Genomic DNA, 14,064 nt, shown 5'->3' on the forward strand with positions numbered 1-14,064 from the left:
CCAGGGAACTTCAGAATGGCACATGCAAAAGTCCTTGGGGAGGGAGTAAGCATGAAAACATGGGAAAAAATTAATCTCAGTGGAAATCCTTGACTAATTGACAGGTTGGAATAAGAATGACCATAGATCCCAAACTATGCCAAGGCAACCAGTCTGCTCCAGGCACTGCAAGCTCACTCAGCCAGCCACATGCCTGGCTGTTTTGCTCTGCCAGCTTTACAAGGCCTAATTAGCTCTATTCTTTTTGTTTGTAATTACAAAAGCAAACAGCCCTTGGAGAGAGAGGGCATAGAAGAGGCAGCTCTTTGAGTTCAAGAAAATGTTTTAAATAAAGTGTGCCTCTCATCAGATGTACTTGAGCCTTAGTGGATGGAAAGAGGTTTCCAGGCCAGGTAGAAGCAAGGGAAACAGATCCTTGCTACCCTTGGGGAGCACAGGTTAGAAGCAGCCATCCCCAGGTGGAACCATTTCCTACCTGGCCTGGAAAAATGTACACCTGATGAGTTGTGCTCATTGTCACACCTGGGAAAAGCACAATACCCTCCTGGTGGGGGCTTCAGAGTAAGACAGATTCTTCCAGAGCCCATCTCTTCATGATTCTGTTAAACCAGGAATGTCAAGGAATTGCATGTAGGAGTTTTTATGAGATACATAAACTGGCAGGTCTCTTCCTGCTCTGGAGGCAGAACATCTTGTACAGCCTGCACATACCCTACCCCAGATAAAGCTACAGAGTGCAAAGCACTGCCGAAACACAGAGCATCTCTCCTGGGAGCGCCTTGGCTCCACACCCCATCCCTTCCCCATTCCTCCAGCTCCCCTCCCCTGCCAGGGAGCCCTTTGCTTTCCCCCTGCCCCTTCCTGCTCCACCCAGGGTGCAGCCTTGCCGAGGAGCAGACCTTCTGGTTCCCAGCCTGCAATCGTAGCAGATTACTGGGTGAGTTTCTGCCAGAGGCCACAGCTGCCTGACTCACTGCTGAAGATCTGTCCCCACCTATGTCTGCTGTAGATACACACAGCTAAACAAGCTCCATCCTGGCAGGCAGGCTCCCAAAAGCCCAAGCCCCAGTGCTGTCTTCCTAGCACACTCTCCAAGTTTTGCTCAAAAAAAAACCAAAAACAAAAACCAAAACCACAAGAAATGAAGTGCTACAGTCTTATTTTCCTTAAAAAAAGTCCATTTATTGAAATTGTTTTAACACTTTATACAAGTTCCCAATGTAAGTGTCTGCTCCCTGGCTCAGGGTTAATGCAAATACAAAAGCACAGACTTCAGTAGCTCTTTAATGTGACCTGAGCTGCCACCTCCTAAGACAAGGTCTCATGAGGCAGCTGCTGTTCACGGGCAGTTCCCCATGGAGAAATGGAAGCCACATGACCCAGCTGCAAGTACAGGCCAACATCAGCTCAAGCCTGAAGCAAATGCTCTGCTCGGTTTCTTTTAGTAACTTTGGTTTATGTCGCAAAGAGTTGGGTCAAACAGAGGTATAATGCTTATACAAGCCACCACTGCCATGGTTGTACATAGCTCAGCCCCAGAGCCTCTCCCTTTCTACAGAAGAAAAAAAATCTGGTGTCTCTGAACACATACACATTTACAAAGCCTGGTCAGAAGCAACAAGTTTCCTTCTGTAGAAAAGCAAGCTTGATCTTTGGAGAACTGGTACAATTCTTCTAGGAATTACGAGACCACTCCAGCCAACCTCAGCTAGTGTTAGTCAAACATCAAGTGACTGACTGGGTGTTTCAGATTAAAGGGTGGAAACCTCTGAGCTGCATGATTCCCCTCCCCTTTTATTTTTTTGCTTAAGATATGACTTAATATGCAAGGATGGCTTTATCTTTAAAATGCTAGTTTCTTCCTCTTTGTTGAGTTTGGATTAAAAGAAAATGCCATAGCCTTTGGGTCAGTTTCTTTGGAATTTGCCTTCATATCATCACTGAAAGTGTTTACAAGAAAAAAGACAGGATCAAATGGCTGCATGTGAGGTATCCTTGGGGAAACATCAGGGAGCAGCAGTGCATTCAGTTTGGTTTAACACATTTATCTGCATGAGGCAAACAGATTGGTAACTAAGCCCAGATGAGAAAGACTCAAGGAAATAGGAGATTTTGTTAAAAAGTGGCCTGTAACACACACAAAGGGATAAATCTTCAAGCTCAGTTAGGTACAAGGGTGGGAACATGGAGAAACAAATCACTGGCAGCACTCAGTGTCTAAGAAACAGCAACAACAGCCCCACCAGACACCCAGCAAAACCAGAAGGCAATCATTTTTCCTTGGGTCTTCCCTGGCACCAGGGAAACCTGCAGTTGCTTTGAGAGTTTCCTAACCTCTGTAGCTAGAATTTTCCAGCCTTGGGCTCAGACACGATCAGCCTCCAAGGTCTTGTCAAACAGTGACAACATACAGCTAAGCCAACTTACACTGCATCTTCTGCCAGCCAACCACATGTGAGTGGGCAGTTCCAGATTTCAGTTTAAATAACAGCAATTTGATTGTGATTGACCCTTTGCCAAGCCAATCTGCACAGAAAGGAGGGTGCTGAAGATGCCAATAAGACAGTACAAGAGCATTTTAGGTCTCTTCAAGCATTCCTACATGTAAAGTCTTTTCCCTAAAATTATGTTTCCCCTTAAGCTATTGGTTTCATCACTTTGTATATTCTATATGTTCCTTTAATTTCTACACACACCACACTGGGCTCTAACTTAATGGGATATGGGACCGAATTGTTACAACCTATTTTTTTAAAAAAAACAACTAAAAAAAAGCACCAACATCCATCTAAAAAAAAAACAGTATCATTTTTCCCTTTTACTCCCAAACACTAAGCTTAACCCAAGCTTGGAGGTTTTGTCTTTCCAGTGGCAATACCTATGAACCTAGGCTAGCCTTCCTCCATGGGCTGGGAGAGAAAGGAGAAGTTATGTCCAGTAGCAAAGAGGATTAAAAAAATATACACATTTTTGGGAGAAGAGGAAGGCAGAACCTAGAGTCTGAACTCTGGTCAGGACAGTGGTATTGTAGTGTCCTCTCCAAAATGCTTTCACTACTAGTGCCGGTGGCTCCTCTTCGTTGTTTCATTATACGTAATCCTTCCCTGTGGAGGAGGCATTTTTTGGATAGCCTCGGGTGGCTGGATATGAAGTTTCTCTCCGTGGACAGGAGCAGCAGAGGAAGGCTCCCCCCAGCAGGGTCAGAGAGGCAGCTGCCCATCCAATGAAGAGAGCTGATCCAAACTCATATCTGAGGAGAAAGAAGGAAGAAAGTGAATACAAAAAGTTCTGCTTCTGGATTACAGCGTTAGAATTTCCACACAAAGCAGAAGGGAGCTGAAACTGGGATGGAATTGGCTTCCTGCAAGGCAGCAGTTTGGGACATCTAAGACTCTGCTGACCCTCAAAGCTCAGAGCTTTGCACACTGGGTTAGTCCAGGTTTTGAGCTCACCCTGCACAGCTGCAGGAGGGCCACGCTCTGTGCAAACCAGACCATAGGCATTTAGTGGAAGAAAAACACAGAAGTCACAGCAGCTGGGTCTCTACAGTGATGCTGCCTTAAAACAAAGCCAATACTTAAGCGCTACATGGATGATGGTCCTAAGGCTTTTTCTGCAGTTTGAAGCCAACCCAGCTAGCTCAGGAAATTCCCTTCTTTCTTTTGAGCCCCAGCTACTCAAAACCAAGCCCTGCAAGCACTTGTCATGCTATAGTGTTACATCAAATGGGTCAGTACCTGGTGTTGACAGGGGTGTAAGGGTCATAGAAGGCCCGAGCCACTCTGTTGCCATACCATGATGTGGCTACCAGCGCTGCCAAACCTGCGCATGAAGGGAACACAAGGTCATGACTTAAGAAAAACATGAAAATCACTGCAAAGTAAGTGTAGCAGAACCAGCATCTGCAGTAATGTTGAGATGCTGCTACCCTGAGAAGATCTGAGCTGTTATTTAGTGCTCATTTGGAGAGAAATAAGGAACGGATTTGAGGTCACCCACAGTTACATTGCACCAAAAGCAAGACTGCTGACAGCCTTTCACTAAAGCAGGGTTACAGGTCACACTAACAGATGGAAGGCACACAGTCCCTATAGGAAGCATAATCCTAGTGCCAAGAAACCTATTTGATGGCACAGTAGCTTCTGTCTGTCTGAGGGAAAGTCCTCTAAGGAATTCCCAGCCCAAAATGCTTTTGGAGCAACGACAGTAAGACCTCCCCTGGCCTCTCACATCCTATGCAAGATAAACGCCATTTAGGAAATTGCACATTTAATATTAAACTTATCTGTATGTTACCAACCTGCAACGATGAACATCACCCCACCAAAGACAGCCATCCGCATCTTTTTCGTCTGGTCATCTTCCATGCACTTCATGCATTTCATACCAATCATAGCAACAAATATAGCGAGCAGGCCCACAACGATTGCAGCCACCATCAAAGCCCGAGTAGCCTGCAGCGTGCCTAGAAGACATTAGGATTTGAGTTACCACAAAGAAAACTCCATATACAAATAGAAATTCAAATTACTGGTCTCAATAACCATATGTCAAAACATTGTGCTCTGTGTTACACAGGATACAACCAAGCAAGACATTCCTTTTTAGCTTTAAGCTCTAGAACAGTCATGTATCAGGATCAGAGGACTCTCAGCCTCTTCTAAAATGCATAGCAAACAAGGGCATGCAGCTCTTTGCAGGAAATGACCTGGGAATTGGCTTCAGACATCTTTTGTTCCTTGATCATTTGAATTCCAATTGGAAGGGTACATCTGTTTATCAAAAGAAGTATTCAGATTTAGGCTCTACCTTAACAAAGCATTTAGGCACATGTTTTAATATGAATAGCACCATACATATGAATAGTCCCACAGCAGACAGCAAGGCCCCTTTATTGCTCAACACTTAGAAAACCTGTCTCTTATACAAATACCTCAGATATTTGAGTTAAATCCTCAGTTTGAGTCCCAGAGGGTACAAAAATACAGTTGCAACAGCAACAGCATTTTCCCAGCCAAATTAAAACAACATTTTCTTTCCCCCTGCCTACAATCGGTAGCTTATTTGACTCAAAAGGTATTCAAATGTTTTAAGAATCTCTTGTGCTTTTGGAGAATTGGAGCATGGGGTGATGCCTCCCACAGGCAATGGTTGTATTTGCCTGCGTTCTCAGTAAGACTGGACAATATACTTTACCCAAGATTTGGCTTTATGTTGCTGATTCATCTGAAGGCAATCATAGTAACCCTATGTACATGAGTGACTGAATTAATATTTTCTTGATATCAAAGGAGAAAAGGAAATTATGTTATAAATTAAATCATTACTGATAGAAAACCTCAAGGTGATAAAACACCTGAATAGCAGTGAAGTAAGAGCCTGAGCTTTATTGCTTGGTAAATCAGGTTTGTTTGAACAACACTGATTTTAATACACAGTCCTGTTAAGATCTGGGAACAAACAGGGCTGCTTAATCAAAGGAACAAATTCCCTGGAGCATGCTGTAACCGAGGCAGAAGTGTCCCCTGACACAGAAGGTTGTCTAGCAGTGACACACACACAGTTTTCACAAAGTGTCACCCCAAGTCTGGAGCTCAGAAAGCCCACTGCCTGCATTCTGCTAGAACTCTGCAAAGCACTTCAAGCTTGGACAACTGCAGCTGCAAGATTTAAGTTAAGCCTACAACAGGGCACCTGCAAACTCCTCAGGCAGCATTGGTCTGGTGAACCCCTCAGAGCCTGTGCTACAAAACACACTCTCATACCATCCCAGGGGTAGCACAGCCACACACCCATCCTCTGAGATTCTTTACTGCACTTTGCCCGAGGACACAGCTTGCACAGGGAAATTCTTGTGACCAACACCAACAACAGGCTACTGGGCTCTAGTTCTGCTTTAACACAGATCTGGATGTGTCTCTACACACAAACTTGTTGTTCTGTAAATAGATTGTGAAACCAGTTAAAAGCAATACAATAAAAAGGTGATGTTCAAAGAAATAGGAAGTGACATTTTTGTAAGAACAGTCTTTGCTTTCTTGGGAAAGCCCCCAAGTTCAGCTTGGCTAAATGTAAATTCTCACTTCCTTCAAAGGGGAAAGGTGACACACCTCCACACTGCCCAGGTATTAATCAAAACCACTCTGCTGCATTGATTACAGAAACCCATTTACACAGTGATTTATCGCTTTAGCATAAATCACAACAGCAGGATCAAAACATTTAAAATAGATTAATCTCCAATATTGGAGGACACACTCTAAAAATAGTTTCTAGCTCACAGCAGTTATGCCAGCTTTCAGAACTACTTCAGCTGACAGGTTACCACCCAGGCAACCAGCTCAGCTGCCACACGTTTAAGGCTAAATTGTGCATTACAGCAGCAGCTCTGGAGACGCCAATGGCTGAACACCAGTTCATACTTTGCACAGGCAAGGACATTTTCTGCAGAAGTACCAAATCGTTTCATCAAGTCTACAGTATGTTTGGCTTAGTTTTGCTGCAGAAGAAATTGCTTTATAGGAGAGGGTTTTGAGAGAGTTCTTTTGTGAATGTGAAAATAGGAAAAAGTTCTCAAACAACTAGAAAACTAATTATATGGGTGAGAAGAGACCTCTCACCTTCAAACACAGTACTACAAGCAGAGGAAGATGCTTGAAGCAGTATCTGTGACCTCAGAAGACCTAGCTATGAAACTTGCTGAAGCCTCAATATGTACAAGTATTAACTGGATGCGTGGCCACAACAGCTTTGCAGAAACAGCTGAACAAAAAGCACCATTGTGAGCATTTCCCAGGGCTACCCCCTTTCAGGGGCAAACCCTGGAGGGACATCTCCTGGTGTCCTCACCCCTGCCCCCTTAGGCACAGCTCATGGCATAAGAGGACAGAAGCATTTAGGAAGCTCACAGTAGGACAGAACAACAGGTTGGAACATTTGCAGAACAGATTGTTCCTTTGTCCCAAGAAGTTCAAATGTGACATGACTGTCTTAGCCAACGATTCTCGCCTCCACCCAGCCTGGATGCCCTGGGCTCATACACACACTGGGAGACAGAGCTGTTGTCTTCCTGCCACTTTTGCAACGCCTGCAGTACACTGAGTGTAGTTAATCATCGCAGAAGCTCTTAGTTATTATGCACACATTAACAACTGCGTTTGTCAATGAAAGCTGCACATCCAGAAGCTGAGAAAGCTATTTTAATATTAGCTCTATTGTTCACATGGGCCTTTCCAGGTGCTTTAAAAAATCCCAAATGATACAATATTGTCTCAACCTGCTAAACAGGACTGGCTACCAACAACAAGCAGAAGTGCTCTACAGCAGTTTAACTTTACAGCTCCTATCATATTGGAGAGATACAGGATTTCCCCCACACTCCTTGCTGCCACAGCTATCTCCCAACAGGAACAGGTAGCGCAACGCTTATAGCATCCCATGCTATGCACCACGGGTGTTGGAAAGCCCAGGCAGTCTCAGGAGCCCTTGGGGAAAAAACAGTCCCATACAAGGCAAGATAAACTGGCCGGGAACTCAACAGCTGTCAGATGGCAACAGTATTTTGTCAATAGAAACCACTATTGACTCAGAAGCCAAGCCTTTTTATTGCTGGTTAGTAATGAGAGACCTGGCCTGCAAAGCCTAAAGCAAGAAAGAAGGAAGTACTGAAGAACAGAGGCTTAAAACTACTGAGGATGGTTAATAACAAATGTGAATTCTGCAAGCCATAATACTGTGCAAGTCCATAAAAGTGACACAGCAGCTCACACGTGTTTCAAAGAATGAAACCCACTGTTTTAAAAAACATGCTAACGAACAGTTCCAACTTCTTGTTGTTAGTGGGTTTGGACACAAACTACATGATGCCATTTTTATCTGAAACCTACATTAAGACTTTCCTTCCCACAATTATCATTACCTGACACAGAAGCAATTTCTGGCAACTGCTTAGATATAAAAATAAAGACGTCACCAGCATGTTTGAGGTTATTTTTCTGTCATCACATTTGCTTATTTATTCCGTTATCACATTTCCTTATTTATTCTGTTTATGTCATCTACATTATAGAAGAGCTGTTGGGAAAGTGCCATGGGATTTTTATAATGCCTGTTTGTAATGCAAAATTGCTGTAATGGCTCTGTGTGCAGATTATATTCTGATAGGGGTGGATGCTCACTCTGATAGGGATACTCACTGACTGCCTTGTTTGTATTTTAACTATGGACTTTTCCTTCCCTTCCCATGGGCGTTCATGCAGCCAAGTGGTGAAAGAATACAGGTGAAAGATGCTGTGAACCTTCCTTTTAGGTCCGCGAGGCAAGTTGCCCAGGAGTTAAACACACCGCTGTAGTGTAAGAAGCATGTTACACCCTCTAAAGCCTTCAAAGCCTTCCCATCATGGTTTCCATGAAAGCTGAATCTACCTCCTCGAAGGAATAGGATCCGAGATGCTGCTGTTCTACCCTGCCTGCACATGAAAGTCACTTTTGTGCAGCAGGCAAGGTAATAAAGATGTGAGCAAGCATTAACAGCATCACAGTCAGCAAACTTCTCTCACACTTTGCAGTCATTCTGGCTGACCCCAAAAGCCTGCTAATGGCTTGGAGGCTTTCAGCCCCCCTATCATCCTCTGCGAGGACCCTGCACACCCATGACCATCAGATATTTCAGTTTGGACTCCTTCAAAGCACCTCCCCACAACTCTGGAAGACTGTACAGAGGAATCCAGGCAGGACACTGACTCAAACAGTGTCACGGTTTTTGCCAGAACAGGAAGGCTGGGAAGTCCTCACTGCATGTCCAGTGCAAAAGAGACAAGTTCAGTAGGTGACAGTGGCCTTGTACTCTGCCTACCCCAAAGCAAATAAGCTTCAGTTCCCTCCTGCAGTTACTCAAGCAGCAGAGAAAGCTTGCTGGTAAGACAGGCAACATACACGACCAAAATTTTCCAGATTCCTGGTCAGAAGAGACCTGGGCAGCCTGTTTTCCCACAAAGCCTCGAAATTCCCTTACCAAGAGATTTAGTAACACATAGTAACACCAGCTACTAAAGCTACTTAGAAGCTGCCTGTAGAGCAATAAAGCCAGTGTGTTGCAATACACTCCCATCCCCTCTTGCAGACACAACAGGGCACCAGCACACAGGAACAGCCTCAGCGGCATTCCAAGTAACCCTCTACCTTCTGTAAGAGCAGAACAAGCAAGACTGTTTTATCACTTGATCATGATTTTTCATGAGGAAGGACCAGGGATTGAGAAACATGGGAGTAAATTAACCCTTAACCCACATGAAAGTACAGATACCAGCAGGTTCTACCTGCTTACTCCAGATCTAAAGATGAAGAGACAACAAAATATTTGGACACATTTGTCCCTCACGCCATAGCTTTGTCCTTCCCTGGGCCACCCTCCCAACTCACCCACCATCACAACAGAGCAGCAGTAACTTGAGCATGAACATTTCCTTCTCCCCACCCATCCTCTTCCCCAGCTCCTCAAGCCAGGGTGGTAAAGTTGTAGGAGAAGATCTCACATTTCAGTGATGCTGTTTGAACCAGAGGGCATCCAAACCCTTGTTTATTTTCTAGGCTAGAGCACAAAGGCTCATTGTGCATGTACTAGGTTTGGTAATGAGGTGGTAGATGAGTCTCAGCTTGTCTCAAGCACAGAACCTCTCCCACCAAAACCAAACAAGGCATTGAGTATGTTTAGCTAACAGTCTAGACAGTACCCAGAACAACCTCTGCTCTGAACTGGAGAATGTGGTTAGGTGAGGCTGAAAGCTTCCAGAGACAGGTACCAAGAACCCTTCTTCCTGCTGTCTAAGACCACCCCCCTGAGACCCTGGAGGAGCACAAAGCTCAGCTGAGCTCCATGGACGATGCTGGAGGGCTACAAGAACAATGCTGAGGCCGTGCAACAAAGCCTTGTTGCAAGGGTGGCTTTTGTTGCCTCTATGTCTGCATGTGGCCACGCACTGCTTTTCACGTAAGCTGGCAAAAGGCAGCCTTTCTGTTGCCTGAATGGGAGCACTGACCTAAGCCCTCAGCTGAACACAGCTGCGGGAGAAGTGCCAGCATGGGTGCACTCCAGCAGCGCGGCCACACGGAAAGCTGGAGGCCCCTCAGTTGGCTAACGGTGGTCATCAGCTTGTGCCAACCCCATCTCTGACATGCAGCATCAGTTCAAGCAGCCAAACACTGACACATCTAGAGGAATGGCACCAGCTATGCAAAAGCTTCCTGGCTAAGCTGTCCAGCATTCCCACGACCATGAATTACTGCAGGTGTGAGGAAGTTCAGTTCTTTCTATGGGGACAAAGCCATCCCATCAGTGCACGAGGCTCTGACGTGTGGCTCAGAGCATTCAGGTCATGTGAAGCTCTGGCAGGAAAAGTGTAGCCAGGCAAGAGAAGTCTTTCTGCCCACAGAGCTGCACCGCCTCCACCATGACATCAATGAATGCGGTGGGGGAGCTCTTAGCGCACAAACTGCACCTGTCCCAGGGTGCGGCCATTGAATTGGGTATAAATGTTTTTTTTATCACACCTCCACCCAAAACAGCACTGCTGGTCCTTGCCCAAGCCTATGTGGCTGTAAGACCTTGAAGGGAGATCAGGCAGGGAAAACAGCAGATAAGATGTATATCCCTAGGCATGATCTGCTTTCAAGTGGGAAAGGTGCAACCTAAGCAAGCCGGGGTACAAAAGAACAAGGACTCCCTTTAGCCAGCCCTCACTGACTTCCCCAACGAGGAAAAAAATCCCCTGCGATTTCCATATTTCATGAGCTTCCTGGGAATTTTCAGGAGAGCATGCCCTGCAGGGCCAGGGGCTCAGTAAGAGGACAAAAGGCCACTAATAGCTCAGCCTCGGTCCCTGGCACCTCACACCTCCCTCCCCCGTAGCTCTGGAAGAGAAGAGCCTTTATTGTTTGCAGGACAAAGGTGAGGGGAGCAGCTGGTTTTCAGCACTCAGCCATGAATGGGGCAGGTCTGGAGGTCCTCGGGCAGGTTTTTTGGAGTCTGTTTAAGCCAGGCTCCGCATCTGATTCTGCAGATCTTATTTACAGCACAATGGGCCGCAACCACGCAGCCCCCGAGGCAAGTTTACCTTTCGCAACCCATCCAGGGGGTGGCTGGAGATTCCTCAGCCCTGCTGGCATCTTCGCCCCCCACCCCCAGTGCGAGATAAGAAGCTCGAAGCAGAGTTTACACATAATTACTACGCAAACCACCCGGACTGTGTGCTTAACCCAGCCCCGATTATCCACAGCCCTGCACCCTCTTAGTGCTAATTGCGTGCACCGCACTCCTGAAGGGAGCTGCAGGGCCCACGGGTGTTCGGGACAAGAGAGCAGGAGTGATTGATAGAAACGAAGGTGGGGCCGCGGTGTCCGGCTTCACTGCGCGACACACAGGAAGGGTTGGCGGCAATCGAACTTGAGGATACTCCCAATGGTCCCTGGTGCCTGCCCATTCCTTTGGGAACGAGAAGGTGACCAAGGTGGTAATTATTTTATTAATTAGAGAGGGAGAGGGATGAAGGTGTTCTAGGACACTACTGGACTCTGGATGAGGCGAGGAAGGATTTTTTTTTTTTAAACTATCCCTTTGGGTGTCAGCCTAAGTTTTATGCTCCAGCACCCTAGAAACAGCCCTTACTGGGCTCCAGCTCAGCATGACCGCTCCGACTGACACCCCAGCAAGCCAGGCTGCAGTTCCTGCATGCGAGAGATGGCTTTCCCGCCCCAGGACAACATAATAGACCTAGAGATTACCTTGATGTACTGTCTGCCTTAAAAACTACAGGCAGTGCTACCTTGGCTGGAGTCCAGCTCACCTGCCAGCCGTTTGCTGAAAACCCCCACGGGAGTTGCAGCCACTTTCCCAGAGAACAAAAGACCAAAACAGTCAAACCGAAAATGAAAAGTGCTCGAAAAGACCACTTCAGCACCGCTGATCAACTTTGCTTCCTGCTGAGCCAGAGCCAAAAGCTGTTGCTCGCAATCACGGCGTTTTCCCGAACACACGTGGAGGGTCTGACTCTTCCCCTCCCGGGACGTGTTTTTGAAGGCAACAGGCAACCGGCATGCGGGCAGGGGGCTGTGGGACGGCCCCGGCTCCCTCCCCCGGGTGCTGTTCCGCCGAGCCCCCCCCGCCCGGGGAGGCAGCACCGCCGCGGGATGCGCTTCAGCAGGCGCCGCAGAGACCCGGTTACCCCGAAAGACAGTCACGAACGGAGTGACCCTCAGCCGCGGCAGGGAGAGCCATGGGGGGAACCCCCAAGAGACACCCATTCGAGCCCCGACGGGATAAAGCGCCACGAAAAAGTAGGGTGACCCCGAGCCCTGCAACTTCAACCCCGAATAGACAGACAAGCGGCGTAGCTCCAACGGGACGGAGACCTCGACACCTGACAGCACCGGCACCCCCAGCGGGACGGGGCACTGGGTGGGGGTGGGCGGCAGGACTGGCACCCCTAGTTCCAGCACTTCAGCCAGAGCCCCGACACGACCGGCACGGCCGTGGGGGGTGGTAACGCTACGGAAACGGTACCCTCAGCCCCGACCGGAGAAGCACTGGGACAGAGAGGATAGCCCCGACGGGACTTACACCCCCAGCCCCAACAGAACGGACACCCCAAAAGCCGCACTCCCCCACCCTCGACTTACTCTCCAGCTTGAGCAGGGAGTCGTACACCTTGCACTGGATCTGCCCCGTGCTCTGCATGGCGCACGACATCCACAGCCCCTCGTAGAGCGCCTGGGCCGTGACGATGTTGTCCCCCGCGTAGGATGCCATCTTCCACTGGGGCAAGGCGGTGCTGATGATGATGCCGATCCAGCCCAGGAAGGCCAGCACGAAGCCCAAGAGCTGTAGTCCCCCGCTGGCCATGTCTGCGCGGAGTCGGGGCGGGGGGAGCGCGGGGGGAAGGGCTGCTCCGCGCGGGCGGAGTGTCGCTGCGAGGAGAGCGAGCGATCTCAACCTGCTGCGCGCACCCCACTGCGGCCCGCGCGCCGCCCCGCGCAGCTTTTAAAGCCGCGCAAAGGGCGCCCCCTGGCGGCCCCGCCCCGCGGGGTTTTCCGCGGTGGGACGCGGCCCCCCCGCCCCGCCTTCTTTCGCGGTGGAACCGGGGGAGCCGCCCTGGCTGCTGCCACTTCTCGCCCCCACCCACCCGCTCCTCACTGGGGCGCAGAGTCGGGGGGGACATCGATACCCCCGGGGTGAGGGAGGAAGCAAAATGCCGCCCCCCGGGGGTGGCCCCCTCCTTCAAGGTTTCGCCCCGACCCAAAGCCCCTGGGGCGCACCCTCCTCCTTCTTACTGTCTCTGGAGAAACGGCTGGTGGGACTGTCCTTTCTGCACCCCCAAAGGGCGTGCCAGGGGATGCTTTGGCACCTCGGAGGTTTTGGCACCTCCAAAGCGTGCTCTATTTGTGCTTGTGGGTCTCCCCGCTTCTAGAGCTGGGGGCCCTGAGAGCATGAACCCACACTCACCTTCCTTGGATTTTGCTGCCTGTTACTGTCCTTTACCAGCCGGAGTTATAAATGTCCCTTTTCGGTGGAGACAACCTCCCCGAGCCAGCGCATGGGACGGGAAAGGTGGAGATGGGGCCTTGCCGGTCCCACCTGTCCTGCTGGTGCCTGTGTGACCCACCTTCCCCAGCCCACCCCAGTGCCACCACTGCAAGGCAGGGACAGGGGGACATTTCCCACCTGGCGGAATCACTGCCCGGTTCCCCGGGCACGCAGCGCACACGGGAATAAACTGCTGCAGAGAACGCAATAGAGAAGTCATAAAAATGATCGGTATTATGATTTCAAAAGGCTTTCAAAGAGGCAGCTGAGCAAATACTTGTCATCCATGTACAAATGCTGCCAGGACCCTAAATCCAAACTTTAAAATCTACTATTTTAATAAGGATGATGTGCTGTACATTTTCGCACTGCTGGGAGAAAGGAAAAATTTCTAAAAAGAAATTACTAAAAGGTAAATTTCAATTTTTGAATGCTTCAATGATTTACTAAGGCTTATTGAACAAGGGGATTACAGACCAGGAAGGAGC

At 48.4% G+C, this 14,064-nt stretch overlaps 1 protein-coding gene across 1 annotated transcript; it reads right to left on the reverse strand.

Moving 5' to 3' along the window:
• Positions 1–1,175: 1,175 nt before the first annotated feature.
• On the reverse strand, positions 1,176–12,992 carry CLDN1 (claudin 1). Its single transcript, XM_082055661.1, has 4 exons — positions 12,673–12,992; positions 4,301–4,465; positions 3,738–3,822; positions 1,176–3,250 (listed from the first exon to the last, which is right to left on the reverse strand). Exons 1-4 carry the CDS (start codon positions 12,893–12,895, stop codon positions 3,088–3,090), a joined length of 636 nt encoding a protein of 211 aa, XP_081911787.1. The 5' UTR covers positions 12,896–12,992; the 3' UTR covers positions 1,176–3,087.
• Between the last annotated feature and the right edge of the window lie 1,072 nt (positions 12,993–14,064).

Source organism: Streptopelia decaocto (genome assembly GCF_964273445.1).
Source record: "Streptopelia decaocto genome assembly, chromosome: 6".
NCBI classification, from domain to species: Eukaryota; Metazoa; Chordata; class Aves; order Columbiformes; family Columbidae; genus Streptopelia; species Streptopelia decaocto.